Source organism: Filicampus tigris, chromosome 10 (assembly GCF_054856515.1).
Source record: "Filicampus tigris isolate MCC_2025a chromosome 10, RoL_Ftig_1.0, whole genome shotgun sequence".
NCBI lineage: Eukaryota > Metazoa > Chordata > Actinopteri > Syngnathiformes > Syngnathidae > Filicampus > Filicampus tigris.
Window position 1 is genome coordinate 6897397 of NC_141226.1, and position 15930 is coordinate 6913326.

The window sequence follows — 15930 nt, forward strand, 5'->3', positions numbered from 1 at the left end:
CCATCCGTTTTTAGTCATCTCCGGGGGTAGCCAATGACCAATCACAGCTCACCTGTTTTTTGAAGCTGAGCCATGATTGGTCGTTATCTGAGGACTCTGTGATGTCATTTTCAGTCGACAGAAGTGACAAAATGTGGTTTGATGCTTAACTCATATTCCACAAACACAATATTAATCAGAATGCCGTATTTCAACTAGTGGGGCTACATAGAACATATGCATAGAACATATTCTTGAAAAAAATATGTTTGGGTTGACCTCCCCTTTAATATCCATTTAATAGACAGGGTTAGTTGTCTCATTTCCTTTATTGCATCACTCATGACTTTAGACCTCTAAGAAGGCGTCTTGTGAATCATCGAATTCTTTTTGAGCCTATCTTCCAACTGAATGCATAGTAAAACCAAAGAAAAATACAAATTGCATGTTTCCAACATTGGTTATTGGCTGTTTCTCCTATCATCAACTGGGGGCACTTCAATTATTTACATTATCTCTTTAATCCATTTGTCATGCTTCTAAGGTGTAAATACCTTCAGTGTGTTTTACCCTGAAGTTCCCTTTCTACTAATTACGCCTCTAATCCTCCCCTACCAAGCCAAAACCAACTCCCACTCTAGGTTTTCCCCTGTTGCACTATGGATTCCCAATCGGCTTTCTATAGAGGGATCGAACTCTAATTAAGATTGTTAATGAAGATTTAATTTTCCACTTCTAATGAGTCGGCGAACTCTAAAGCGCTAAATGCTTGAGCGAGAGAGTATGAGGAAGCAGAACTAAGTGGAGGTGAGGATAGAGCATCAGGGATGAAGAGGTGACGCTTATTGGAGCAATGTTACACGAGAGGTCGTTTACTAAACAATACCATTATTGTCACAGTGACTCACTTATGACGAGACGTTAATGATCTAGTATATGCACTATATACTATACACGTGTATAATGTATAAATATATAAAAATACTTATAAATTTATTTTGCCAGCTTTGATCTCTTTTATATATGTATACACACATATATATATATATATATATATATATATATATATATATATATATATATATATATATATATATATATATATATATATATATATATATATATATATATATATACACATATCCGATACCGCTTATCCTCACAAGGGTCGCGGGGCGTACTGGAACCTATCCCAGCTGCCTTCGGGCAGTAGGCGGGGGACACCCTGAATTGGTTGCCAGCCAATCACAGGGCACACAGACACAAACAAACATCCGCACTCGCAATTACACCTAGGGGCAATTTAGAGAGTCCAATCAACATACCATGCATGTTTTTGGAATGTGGGAGGAAACCAGAGTACCCGGAGAAAACCCACGCAGGCACGGGGAGAACATGCAAACTCCACACAGGGAGGCCGAGGCCGGGATCGAGCCCACGACCTCTGAACTCTGAGGCGGACGTGGTAATATATATATATATATATATATATATATATATATATATATATATATATATATATATATATATATATATATATATATATATATATATATATATATATATGTATGTATATATATATATATATATATATATATGTATGTATATATATATATATATATATATATATATATATATATATATATATATATCACAGCTTCAAAAATATGCCATATTTTTCTGTAAATTGTTGTTGAAATGGAAAGATGAAAGACACAAGACGGATATATACATTCAACATACTGTTCATATGTAATGTATTTTTTAGTACAACAACAAATCCTCATAATATGAAAATTAAAAATTAAAATGATCAACATTCTTTCTGTAGTAGACAGTATTTTTATTCATTACAAAAACAAATCAGATGCAAAAGGGCATCAGAACAGTGACAACAATATTTAAATTGTGTGCAAATAAAGTGTGTGCGTGTATTGCACACATTTATATGTGGCCCTTGTAATATTATTAGCGATTATGTTTTTCGAGTGGTCACTGAAGTGCACACGAATGTGATTGGGTCATTATGTTATGCTGTGCTATGCTGTAGGTGGTATCAGCACGTCGTTTGTTCCTCCTTTAAACTGACTTTATTAACACAAAACAAGACAGCCCTCTTCTCTACTCATCCTCAGTCGCTGAGGCAAACCAATTTATTCACATTTGTGAGACTTAAAGCTGCCCTCTTCTTTCGAAATGCTTCTGTATAATCCCGCGGGCGACACGCGTCCGCTCTGCTGCTCACTGTGTACTTCTGAGTGGGATTATGCATCGGCGGTCATTCTGCGCATGCGTTAAATCAAATATTTTGACGCGATCAATTCCAAAATGTAATTTCGGCCCATTAATGCGTAAATTTGACAGCACTAATATGTATATACAAAGTCAAGGGGAGGGGCGTTTAATATATATATATATATATATATATATATATATATATATATATATATATATATATATATATATATATATATATATATATATATATATATATATATATATATATATATACATATATATATATATATATATATACATATATATACATATATATATATATATATATATTATATATATATGTTAACCTTGTTATAATGTTCTGTTTGCTGAATGTCAGGAATTCTTCAAAATCTCTCAGTCTGATGAAGCCACCTCTAAATCTTAGAATTACAAGATAAATCAAAAAATGAATGGGTGCAAGTGCACTGGCACGCACACACACACACACACACACCCATTTCCATGGTGCAGAATTGCCAGAGGGATTCAGAGTAAGGTTCAAACAGAATGAAGAATCTCTATGTACTTGATTTCAGTACACACACACACAACTAACCTGAGAGTCAAGTGATGCAATCAAGCAGGACGATGAAAGTATGTGCGCGTGTCTATTTAAGTCACAACTACAGTGTCAGTCCCAGCTGTACACAGAGTACATTTTATCTCCAGCACTGCCATTATGCTCTGATCAATTATGCATGCAGTAATTATTGACAGTGCGATGACAGCATATCTCACCTAGAATGCTGCATTGCGATGTTGATGCTTGAGGGAGACTGATAAACATACCTATAGGAGTTGTAAATCGATAAGAATGTTGTTTGGTTCCAGGTGAATATGTTTTATCAGTTTGGTTGCAGTGTGTGCGCGCATGTGCGTGCGTGTGTAGCAGACAGCCGGTCAAAGAAGTCAAAGCTCTGTTTTGCCTCCAAATTACTTTCCATCCTTATTTGACACGCTGTCTCCACCCAGCTCATGAATCTCATATTTAGGAGATTTCCCGGTCTGTCTGTCTCTGTCTCTCTGTCCCAGTATAACAAAAACTGTTTCTTCAGCACACTGCAGGATCATTTCAAACCTAATCATAAATACAGTTTGATGCAATATTCTTGCATATTAACCGCTAATATGCTTCTCTGTATCCGCCTCTTGTTTCTGACTTGAGGCGGGTATTATCATTGTAATCAAGCGGAGACCTAGCTAACACGATCATTTTCTAAACCATCATGTAGGAATAATCCCCCCCCTTCACGTGCGATTATTTTGATAAATCTTTTTAAACAGCCATTCAGTCACACAGCAATGGTGCACATCCCCTTAAGCCATCAGTTGTAATGAATGCTGCAGAATGAGCCCAACAGAGTTACATATAGGGCTGTGCATCACAATTTCATCCTATGTCTGTATATTTCTTGCTGCTGACTGAGAATTAAATTCTTGTATTTTTTTGTAATTGTGTCATTGAAAAAATGAATGACAACTTTCATCAGAAATCGTCAATGGTACGTAGAACTCGGCCCTCTATCACAGTTCTCACATCCCCTGAATCTGGGTGGATGAGAGCAGATGTTTCTCCTTCATCCTGCAGAAAACACACAAACAGTCGCAGACACACACATTCATCCAGTCTCTGGTTTGGAAATTTCAAGGGGCCAATTCGACAAGGCACACCCGCATACTCACAAGACTTGTGAGCACACATTTGCATGTGCTCCACAGCTCTCTCAATTGTTCTCTCTCTATTTATCTATCCATACCACACACCCACAAAGCTATGCACACTCACAGAGCAAATTTAAACAGCAGAACTCTGATTATCCAGACATTTGTGAGACAGCAGAAGAAGCACAAGGTGGGCCTGATTCATCTCTTTGAAATAGCTTCTTTTTTATTCAAATTTACAAAAAGAAAAAGTACAACGGAAATAAATACACTTTGTACAGCACGCAATTGTAGAACTGCATCAACATCGTGTGGGAGCCATGACGCAAGGTGGGGGTACAAAACCGATTGGATCTCTGTGGTAAGGTTGGATTAAAAAGCCCTTCGTGACACACATCAAGACATTCAAATAGCGACCTTCAAATTTAGATTCAGGTGTCCTGATCGACTTTGTCCTACGTTGAAGATACATCTAATCAGCTACTCTCTGGAGCAGCAAAACGCTGTGGGCAGCTGCAGTGCGTGTGGTCTTTTATTCAATTCAATGCAATTTATAAGGTTAATCACATCACACATTTGACGGAATCAATTCATCATGATCACAAGGTTTAATAGTCACTTCTGTCAAGTGGTTTTAATTATAGTTGCATAAACTCCAGAGACTCTTTGATTGCTTTGATTTGGACCAATCAGACAGTGCCGGGCTTTGAATTGGACAGTAAGCGATATGAAGGACCTGGAGCCAATTGTGCATGTGGAGTTGTGTGGTGCGATTAATGTGGAAAACAACAACACAAGTAATTTACTGGTGCACTTCAGTTGAGCTAATTACCTTGTGATTGGTGCCCCTCAATTACTCTATTTGAGTGTGTGTCCATGTCGAATGGAGACAAACACTTGTTGAGAAAATATAATTTATTTGTATTTATAAGTAGCTAATGTATTTTCTGGACATTTACTAAGTTGAAGAAAGGCATGTTGGGTAATTCATGAGATATTAATAAAACCCAACTCATTATTCATTCATTATTCTTGCGCTGTGTTTGCTTCAAACTGATTGAATTGATGTTTTGGTCAATTGTAAGTGATCCAAATGAAGATCCAATGAGGTTATGCACCCCCACTATATTGCACTTGGTCCAGTTATCATCCAGTTCATACGTTGTTTGATTATGTGGCTCAGATAAATGTTACACAGGTCTACAGTATATGACGTTGAATTCATCATGTAGTCTGACCAGTGTAGGAAAATTATAGTTTGTTGGACCAACACAGTGGACTCCAGCAAAACTGGCAGTTGAGGAATGCTTTACAACAAGGCAGAGAGGAATGTTTTTTAATGGCACAACAAAGAATTATGTTTGCTGACAGTTTCCTTTTGTTCAAAGTGTGTACAATAATGAATTCCCAACTTGATATGAAAACACTTATAGAAATAACATACTGTATATCCTTTTCACCAAGGAAAATCATTAATGTGTATAATTACGGTATACCCTAAACAGGTGAAAAGAGAGTTACAGCAAAACCTTGAAAGCCAAACAATCCAATTTCAAGACACGGATTGAAAACTACTAGTAAATGGGACATATTATGGAAAATGTATTTGATATTGGTATACATGTTTGGTGCCTGCCCAGTGCCCACCTATAGGTGTAACATTAAACAGTCAAGTACATTTTTAGATATTTTCCAATTTCTGAAAATGTGCCTGTGAGCACGCAAAAGCCAAAAAGTAAGCGTTACGGTGTTTGCGTTGGGCGATGTGTCCATACATCACAAAAATGATGTCCTTGTCTGTAAGGGCGCTCACTTGTGTTCCACAATCTGGGATCTGCCTGCACTAGCAGAAGCAAGCAGCCGGACGCTGCTAAATGGTCAAACGGCAGTAGGAGAATGCAAGCGAGATCCAGCCCTCTGCTTGTCAATCTAACGAAAGCCAAGTTCAGCATTGATCCTTGGGTTAGTTATTTTGAGTAATGAGACAGGAACATTTGCTTGAATTCTGAATTGCAGGATTTCAGCAGCTTTAAACTTTGCAGCTTTCACTGTACCATTGCTGTTAAAGGTACTTGTTCCTTAAAGCATGTTTTTTTAAATGAGTTTTCCAAATATTAGACACAGCACTTCTACACCATTTAAATGGCAACCACGTCAGCAATCAAATTGCAAATACTCATTTGACAGATCAAAATGAAAAAAGGACAGTCTTTACTGTAATTTTATCACATATTGGATCTCAACAGATTATGCAAGTGGTCATAAATGTTAGTCCTTCAAAATGTCTATTTCTCAAGGCCAAGAACTGGATGTTTTTATTTGTAAATGACTTGGAGTAGGATTAAAATGATTTGCTTGCTGTCGATAAAAGAAGAAACATGAGGCAGAAGCTTTCCGCCAACTGTCACAAAGTTACAAAAACTCAAAACTAGACTTAAAACATATCAACGTGCACACGTCTGCCCATAATGACATTGACAACTGCTGATGTCCAAATTCAGATTCTCAGGTGGTATTGCAAAGCAGTGTTCACACTGCAGTGTCTTCTTCCAAAACAAATTGGGTTCATGGTGGAATATTAGTAGCCATGTAAACATTGGAAAAGTCACACAGATGCCATCGGTGCATGGAAATCCTGCATCATTAATTCAGGTAATCAGTCTGCTCTGTAGTCAATACAACTATGAACTATGAACTTTACCCATAATTCTCAGTCAGGCAATCCTGCACTTGATGACTATGCCACCAATTATTAATTCCATATCAGGGTGTTACTCTGCAGTTTGGAGAAAACTATTTAAACTGGGTTTTTATTTTAGCACTTTAATAGAGTTTCTATCCACTTCACTGCCTTTTCATCAAAAAGGTTTCTCAGTGGGACCTGACTGCACTGAAGCATCCAGTGACTAATATTTTGCACAATAAACTTCATTCAGAGGCCACACGTACCAGCGAGCGGCTCAGAGTTGCCACAAAACAAAATCCAGTCCTGTCCACATGTTGCACAAATGAGGATTACACTTGGATGGTGAATCCAATTTAGTTGATTTGTTTATAATCTACAGTCCATACCAACAGTCCTAACAGTGATCCATTAGGACATGTACAGTAAATTCTGCTTCAGATTAAGATAAACAAAATTAATTTATCGGTCTCTCTTTTTGTAATAATATCCAGCTCTATTTACATTTTCCGGTAATTTGTTTTTACATACAGTCAAACATTGAATTATTTCTTTAATCCACATTTTATAAAGACTATATAGACAACTATAGTCTTGAACATAAATCTTCATCTATTACACAGTATGAAAGTGCATTCAAGCTGAAAAATCATTTGCATCCTGACCGTCTACAAGAAAATAAAAAGTTGTCATGGTGTTGTTGAAACTACAAGGATGTTCATTTGGACAGTCTGAGTTCTAAAGTGGGATTTTGACAAGGTGGTTCATTTTAAATCCTTTATCAAAAGTCATGCATTCATTGTCCTCAAGACGCATCAAGTGAGACAACAGGGCTGTTATACATAAAAAATAGTTCTTCTATAAAAACATTTACGATATCAGAAATGGAATCATCATTACTCCATACAGTAGTGTTTGTTTTTAATAACTGAATGTAGTACAATCAAAGCCTAAGAGGGTAAATGAGTTCCATTTGTGCCTATGTGTGTATCTTTGTAAACATAGCAACACTCAACTACTAAAAGATGGGAAACGAGAGGGAGTGTGGGGGTGGGGTAGGGGGTAGATCACATCCTGAAATCATTTAAATTTTCACAATGTCTGCTTTCCTTGAGGGCTGAAAGGAGTCTTTTTCGGTATTTGAATGATTCATCATTTTCATTTAGAATGAAGCAGCAAGCTGAAAAATTTACCATTCTGCCATTGGAAATAGAATAAAACGGTTTTTTCTCTTTTTTTTTTTTTTTTTTTTTTTTTTTTTACAGGGGTTTCATTCCTCAACCATCTCTGTCTATATATATCCATCTTCCCTTATCTCTTCATATTTAAATATATATTCAAGCCTCTGTTTAGAATCCTAGTTTAATTTCTTTGCTGTTCGGGACACGGTATCTCATTGTAGCCCAGGAATAAATCCCAGAGAAAAATAATATATTATACAGATACATTGCAATGAATAAAGTATGCACTTCCTCTTTAAAATATTTGGGCAGTTTGCTTGCAACGTATTATTCTAACCTTGTGGCAAGACAGACTAACATGTTTCATATCCCAGCCATCTGCCCCAATGGGCTAGTATGGAGGGATGTTAAGTTTTCTTTACTGTTATTTCTTAGCAGGTGAGAGAGAGAGCGATAGAGAGAGGTAACTGCAGGTTGTCGTGAGTTGTGTTTTTCTTCTCCCGGGTGATGGCTGCTAACAAGTATCTTATTTTGAGGGCTAAAACTGGAGTAGTTTCAATTTAACTGTGGCATAACACTGAAATTATTGGAAAACGTACTTACTCATGTATTTAATAGTTTGAGTCCACAGATAATTGTCAACACTAGGGTTGACAACTCCCTGAAAAATAAATAATGGACACCTCATCGGCAGGGACGGCCGACCGGACTGCCTTCAAGTAGGGATGGGCGTATCGATACCAAAATATCGATATTCCGATCCAGAGTACGCAATTTCATAACGTAAACAATTTTTACAGTTTTTTTTTTTTTTTACTACATTTATAGTTAAAGTGTAGTATATTGACTGCCTGTACAGTAAAAGTTATGCATATCTGTTTGAACTTGTAATAAATGCAAGGCTGTGTTTGTATGCTTTATTCATCAATGTATTACTTTTATGTATTATCTATCTATTTAACGTACTTGTCGATCAATTGCACTTGTTTATTCCACCCCAAAATTATTATATTTTTTGTCCATACAGTGCTGACATTCATTGCACATTCCCATATTAACCTTGATCAGAGGGTAAAAAAAACAAAAACATTCTTTACATACCACATCTATTCCTGGCATTGCCTGGTGGACAACAACTTTGTCACGCTGCTTTGTTGACCTCCACTATCTATTTTGGCAAGCAACATTACCTCGACCAATTAGATAAGCCGATTCTGTATCCTGATACGCACGAATGTGCTGTCAGATCATTGGTCACAGAGCAGGGGAGGGCCTATGACCGTTACCTTAAGTTGTCATATAAAAGGGAACTGTTGTTCATTAATACCATCGCCATTTTACTATTTTTGACTCTCACGATATTACGGACAACATGCATCCCTTTACAACTCAATACGGGATGCGTACTTATATTTGTAAATACGGGACAATTCCGTTTTTTAAGTGACGGTTGGCAACCTTAGTCAACACCAGGCCAACAAACCACCCAAATATCTTTAAAATAGCAGTTCATACTCTATTCACTGCAATGTATCTGCATTAAAGTGTACAGTGATACCTTAATTTATGAGTTCTCCAGTTTACACGTTTTGGAGTTACGAGCCAACGGCCGCTTTGTTTGCAAGCAAAACATACACTGACATACCAGTGAACATCAGGCACACTTCACAACAAAGTGTGAAAGTACAGGTAAATGTGTTATTGCCACTCCCAGTGAAGTTTACTGTAAAACTAAACATAAAACAACAAATTACATACATTTAACTGAACCACTTAACTTTGTCTGATCAATTATCACTAGCTTAATGCAAACACACAATGGAAATGCTGTAGATAAGTAAACAAAACTGGCATCAATATTATGGTAGATAAAAACTTTAAGAAATGACATTTGAACATAAATGGTGCAGCAACACATGCAGACATAACATACAATATTACTCACAGGCATATATTCTTTATACTGTGAGAAAATATATCATATTATTGCAGATTAGCTATGGCCATTTTTTTGTGTTTCATCGTCAAATCTATGATATATTACCGTATTTTCCGGACTATAAGGCACAACTTTTTTCCTACGGTTTGAACCATGCGGTTTATAGACCGGTATGGCTAATCTGTGGATTTTTCTTCCACCTGTAGGGGCGGTCTACAATACAATACAATTACAATTACAATACAATACAATACCACTGAGTGGTGTGTAATTGCCATTAACAGGATGTGACTGCAGGTGGAGGACTTCAACAGGCGATGGCGCTATGCACTAGGTTATGAATTATATGACATACTAGAATGGCAGCAGCACGTTAAAGGCTGTGTATTTGACGATTCAAAAACATGTTAAAATGCAAGAAATTGGCGGGGCTTTACAAGGATAAATTAGACAGTGAAGCCAGGGACCGATATCTTGCAAAAATAGACATTATAAATGGTTTGGATCCCTACAGAATTTCCAAGACTGAGTGGAGCCACTAACCAGACCTACATCCTCCTTTGTGTGCACCAGATATTTTTTGTGTACCTTGTATGGAGTGTGAGTGCCTACACTTCGGAGCATCTCACGTGCAATTTACAAATGGGTAGGTGCAGGACCTGCAGATGACGAAGGGGGCGAACAATAACAACACCGTCATTCGGACCAAGGTACCTAACACAGCAACGGCTCACCATGTTTATAACAGGCCCTATTTTTCAACACAGATAGGTGCGGCTTATATAAAGGTGCGACTTATAGTCCGGAAAATACATCAATAATGATTTATTGCCCCTTGGTGGCCAAGTCACACACACCAGAAGAAGCAGCACAATGTCCACTGAACTGAAGCATGACATCATGATAAACATCATGATGAAAAAAACGGTTGAATTCTTTACATTCTATTTAATGATGTTTTTACTGTATGAAGTCACTGATGGTGTAGTGGTACATACGCCTGACTTTGGTTGTCTGTCTATATGTGTCCTGCGGCTGACTGGAAACCAGTCCAGATTGTTGTCCGCCTTTCAACCAGAGTCACCTAGGATAGGCTCTAGCTCCCCGTGACACATCATCATCTTCCAAACCGCTTATCCTATATAGGGTCGCGGGGAGTTGCTGGAGCCTATCCCAGCCGTCAATGGGCGAAGGCAGACTACACTCCGAACTGGTCGCCAGCCAGTCGCAGGGCACACATAGACACTGTCACTGAGCGGGAATCGATCCCACGCTGCCCGCACACAACTCAGGCGTGTGTACCACTACACTATCAGCGGACTCCCCGTGACACATCATGCTAAATTGTATAGGGAATTGGTTGATGGATGTCATTGTATGTTTTTATGTAGAACAATACTCTAGAGCAGGGGTCACCAACGTGACACCCCAAGGGCCCCGTGGGCCTGTTCCAAAATAGCTCACCGGGGACTTTGTGATTTTGTCTTCACATAAATGAATATCACAAATTATTAATAACATCTACTGTGATGAAAATGGTATCCCTTTACCCTAATCAGTAGCCAAGAAGTAGCTTTCAGTTTCAAAAACGTTGGTGAATCCTGCTCTAGAGCACAACTGTATTTTCTTATGGAAAAACACGTTATAAATTAAGATGATGTTTTTGGGGTGCTGGGTCATATTATTGACATTTCCATTCATTTTAATGGGGAAAGCTGTTTTGACATATGAGTGGTTTGAGTTACGTGGTCACGGAACAAAATAAACTCTTAAGTCAAGGTACCACTGTATAACATTGTCTTTTCTTTCTCCATCTAGAATTAATGTTTCTCTTGGCATCTCTATGTGTTTGTCTTTGTTTAACATGTACACACATAAATAAGGTCAGAAAAGACAATCACAAGCTAATTCCTACTTTCTCACTGACTTTCTAAACAGACACTTAAACAACAACCTGTGTTTCCTGCTGTTTGCCATTCCACATGTACACGCTGGATTTAATCGTGTATTGTTTATTTGAGTTGTTTTTCTTTGTCCTAAGTTTTAACAAATAGTTGGCGCCGTCAGCAGAAGCATGCTATGCATTGTCTTAGTATCTGTGCTCGACCACATCAGCGCTTCAACACTTATTGCTTTAAATTACATCAATCACTACCTCCCCTTCCCTTGCATTCTGCACCCTCCCTGGGCTCATTTTTCTCTGTCTCTTTTTATTACTTTGTCTCTTCATCTTTCTCCCCTTTAACTTCTCTTCACATTAGTCTAGTTCTGGTAGTCTTTTCATCATTCTCTTCCCTCCCTTCCTCTTTCTCCCCTTTACCCCTATTTTTCTTCTTTTATCCTTCCTCAGACTTTCCCTTCATATCGACCCCTCTCTCCTTCCTTTTCCCTCCTCTTTTATCTGGCTCCTCTTTCTCCTCTTTGGCACCATCTTCAACTTTTTCCTTTTCTTCTTTCTCTTTGTCTCGGTCTCGGAAGAGTTGAGCTAACTTGTGGAACTGGGGCCCCCACTCTTCCAATCCTGCCCCCCAGTCCTCCTTGTCTGCATCCTTCTCTCCTTCACTCTCAAGTGAGCTCAGGGATCCAGCCCGGGACCCGGTGCCCTCCAGGCCGTAGATCTGCACTGAGTCATACGGTGGTTGCGAGGGGTCAAATGTGACCTGGGCAAGACGTAGGCGTAGGAATTCACCTACTCTCAGAGCCAAAGGGGGTCCCCCAGTCCCCGGTGCAACTCTGGCCGCCTCAATACCAGGAACCCAACCAGGACCAATGCCCACTACTCCCCCATAAGATCCTCGAGGCTGACCGGGGAAGGGCAATAGCTGGGGAGTCATATCCATTCTTGCCAACACGTAGCCACCCAAAGCCACCCGATCACGCCAGTCTCCAATCAAACCAGGTGACTCTGGATAGACGGATGAACTACCAGTCAATGATATCCCACCACCTTCTCTTTCTGGCCTTGCCACCACAAAGTTGCTCCCCATCTCAAGTCCTCCCCTCTCCAGACTGCCAGGGGGCTCCTTCTGCCTGCGTACGTCCCCCTGCAACACGGTGGCATAGTTGCGAGCATTGGTAGCTTTCTGTTGTCCATCAGTGGAGGTTGGCCCACTTCCATTTCCACTTCCTACAGCTCCTCCATTGCATTCAGACTCACCACCTTTTGGAGCCAGGCCAGCACGGGAGGCCTTGCGCACCGCCATAGGGAGGGTGGCTGAATCACACAGCCAGCCTCCTACGCCGTGACCGTGGCCAATCATGGAGCCGGATCGTGTCAGGACGAGGTTATGCTCCCTTGGTATTGTCTCCGACTGCACCTGGATGGGATGTAGGCGAGCACGAGTGGTTTCAGTCCGAGGTTGGGGTAGGGTGAAGTACTGTGAGTTGGAGTCAAAATTAACCAAGGAGGGAGGATGATTTCGTAAGAGGTGACAAACATATTGTGAAGGGTGGTAAATATGGGAGAGTGATGGCAATACCAATTGAGACAAAAGGAATGTCAGACATAGAGCAAAACAGAATAGGAAGTCAAGAGTGTGAAGAAATCATGGATAGATTTATTGAACACTAGAAAGAACGAACACTATATTGCGAGAGTGAGATAGTGATTAAAAGATAAAATGTTTGAAGATTAAATGAACCCCAGGACTACAGAATGTGCTTTAGCCTGATAACAACAAAGAAATATAATGAATGGTGGGAAATAAATGTGCTGACATGTCTGACTCATCAACACCCCTCAGCTTTTTCCTGAAACTCTTGGAGATATTGCACAAGATGAAATATATTGCAGTGCTGGGATCACTGAAATAACAATGAGCTCAACCCAAACCTCATGATTATTTCATATTTCCTTAATTACTTCATTATCAAGTAATTTGTGTATTTCATAAAACAATAATACCAGCCATTATAGTCCTTTATTGAATTTAAATTCAGTACTCCATGCAGTTGCTATCAAATTATCTCCATCTAGTAACATATAAGGAATGGAAGGCGATAAGTATCGCTACAGAAATTCTGAGTGTGTTTAGCTTGATAAATCGATGGCTACTTTATGCTTACCCAGTCCATGTCATGACCGTGGTTCACTTTTTCTTCACTGCTCTCCTCAGTACAGTTGCTCGACGTTCCCATCCCTCGTCGTTTCTCCTGGCTGTCGCTAGTCCGTGGTGTTCCTTCATCCGATGTGCTCACACCACTCTGCGTTGCAGTTCCATCACGGCTGCCCGCATGACTTCCTGTTCGGCTTCCCGTGCTCAGATCTGTCGGGGTTATGTACACAGCCCCTGACTCTATCGGGCCAACCATGGCACCCTGGTTTTGGATGACCAATGAGTGGTCCGGTTGGCCTCCGGGAAAGCGGTATCCAAGCTCTGCCAGACTTGGTTCAAATGTTTCGCCAGGTGTGCGGCGCAGAACTGGTAATGTGTGGCTGCTGTAGCAGAGGCGACCATAAAAGGGTCCCCCCGGGCCTGAGTAGTTGTGATCAACAACCGGATTCTGAGCCCAGCTGCAGGTGCGAGCTTTATCCTGGCCACGTTGAGTGTAGCGTCTGGAAGACACAAAACCACATTCATGTCCAAGACTCAAATAACTTTTGTGTGGAAGATCCTGAAATGTTTAATAGTTGAATGGGTAAACTATATTAAATGGTGATCGTTCTCATCAATTTCAGTTAAATTATTAACATAATAAATTGTTAGATTGGTAGTAATTCTCAAGAAGGATTTTCTTAACTTCAAACTTTTTAGTGAGTGAGAAACATTAATATCAAAAATATTACATATTAATATGATTCAGATAAATGTAACTAAATTCAAAAGCAGGAGAAATTGTCTGGAAATGGTCTAAATTACACAACTCATCAGCCTTGTGCTTGGCTGGGTTTTACATGAAGTCTTTTTCGTCATTCCAATTGAAATTATTGCACCCGCGGGCGATGGAGATTGTACGTGAATGAGGAGCATAGTCCGTTTTATTTGGAGGCTTAAAGAGAAGTCAACCCAAAAATTTTCTTCACAAGAATATATTCTATGCAGCCCCACCACTCGAAACACGGCATTCTGATTAATATTGGCTTTGTGGAATCTAAGTTAAGCAGTACATTTTTTGTACATCTCAGGGGGTGGCCATTTTGCCACTTTCTGTTGACTGAAGATAACATCACAGTTGCTCAGTGCTCAGCTAACGACCAATCAATGCTCAGCTTCAGAAAACAGCTGAGCCGTGATTGGTCGTTACTGTTATGATCTGTTATCATAGTGTGACTAGGTTTGGGTCTTAAGTTCCTTGATGTTGCTAGTTGCTTTGTCCTTTATTTGGTCACAAAGGGTTGGGCGTGTTTTTCCTGTATGTAAGCTTGCGTTACTCACTTACATATTGTCAGAACGTTTTGCCTTCCGTTTACTCTGAAATTTTGCATATAAAGATTTATGCTTCACCATTTTTGTCTCATGTCTGCTTTGGGTCCTATTCCTACTCCATACGAGACAGTTACTTGAGCCCTGAGCAACTGTGATGTCATTTTTAGTGGACAGAAGGGGTAAAATGGCCACCCCTAAGATGTACAAAAATGGGTGCATTTTACTGCATAACTTACATTCCATAAAAGCAATATTAGTCAGAATGACATGTTTAGACTATTGGAGGTGCATAGAACATATTACTGCAAAAAAACAACAACATTTGGGTTGGCTGCCCCCTTTAAGGCAGGCAGTTACGCACACGGCGGATTACTGACAAAATATCATCATCATATCATATCATCATCTTAGCGTTTACAATTAAAAATGTGACGTTTTTCAACCACTTCTATAGTACATGGTTGAACTAGCCGTCTCTGAAAAACTGATTGAAAAAATAGATCGTTTTTCAACTTTACAACAGGATAATCTATTGCAGGGAATTGCATTATATTTGAGAGGGCATTTCATGATATTTTGTCTACCTCCCTAAATTGCAAAAGAATAAATAATTACTTTGATTAACTAAAGGCAGCCTTCCTTCTTTTTTTATGGCCTCTCCATAGGACTTGCATGAATTCACTGGAGCTAATTATTAGACCAAAGGCAATAAAATGTTTCAAGGAACATCAAAGTGGGTGCAAACAAGTCATTGATGTAGCAGAGCATAAACAAGCTATAACAAAATGAGAACAACATTGTGGTCCGCCAGGACTGCTAGGCTAGATAGCACTCTACATC

The 15930-nt window shown here is 39.2% G+C and overlaps 1 protein-coding gene across 5 annotated transcripts in view; it reads right to left on the reverse strand.

Moving 5' to 3' along the window:
• Positions 1-4121: 4121 nt before the first annotated feature.
• The window catches only part of cdh24b (cadherin 24, type 2b), a 224422-nt gene continuing 212613 nt past the window's right edge, over positions 4122-15930 (reverse strand). For 3 of the 5 annotated variants that reach the window (XM_086042936.1, XM_086042934.1, XM_086042935.1), the window contains 2 exons: positions 13790-14279; positions 4122-13101 (listed from right to left, as the gene is read on the reverse strand). In XM_086042936.1, the coding sequence (XP_085899062.1) occupies positions 12061-13101; positions 13790-14279 (1531 nt within the window). In that variant the 3' untranslated portion in view covers positions 4122-12060. The remainder of the gene's footprint in view (positions 13102-13789; positions 14280-15930) is intronic. The other 2 variants (XM_086042938.1, XM_086042937.1) reach the window with 2 other exon arrangements.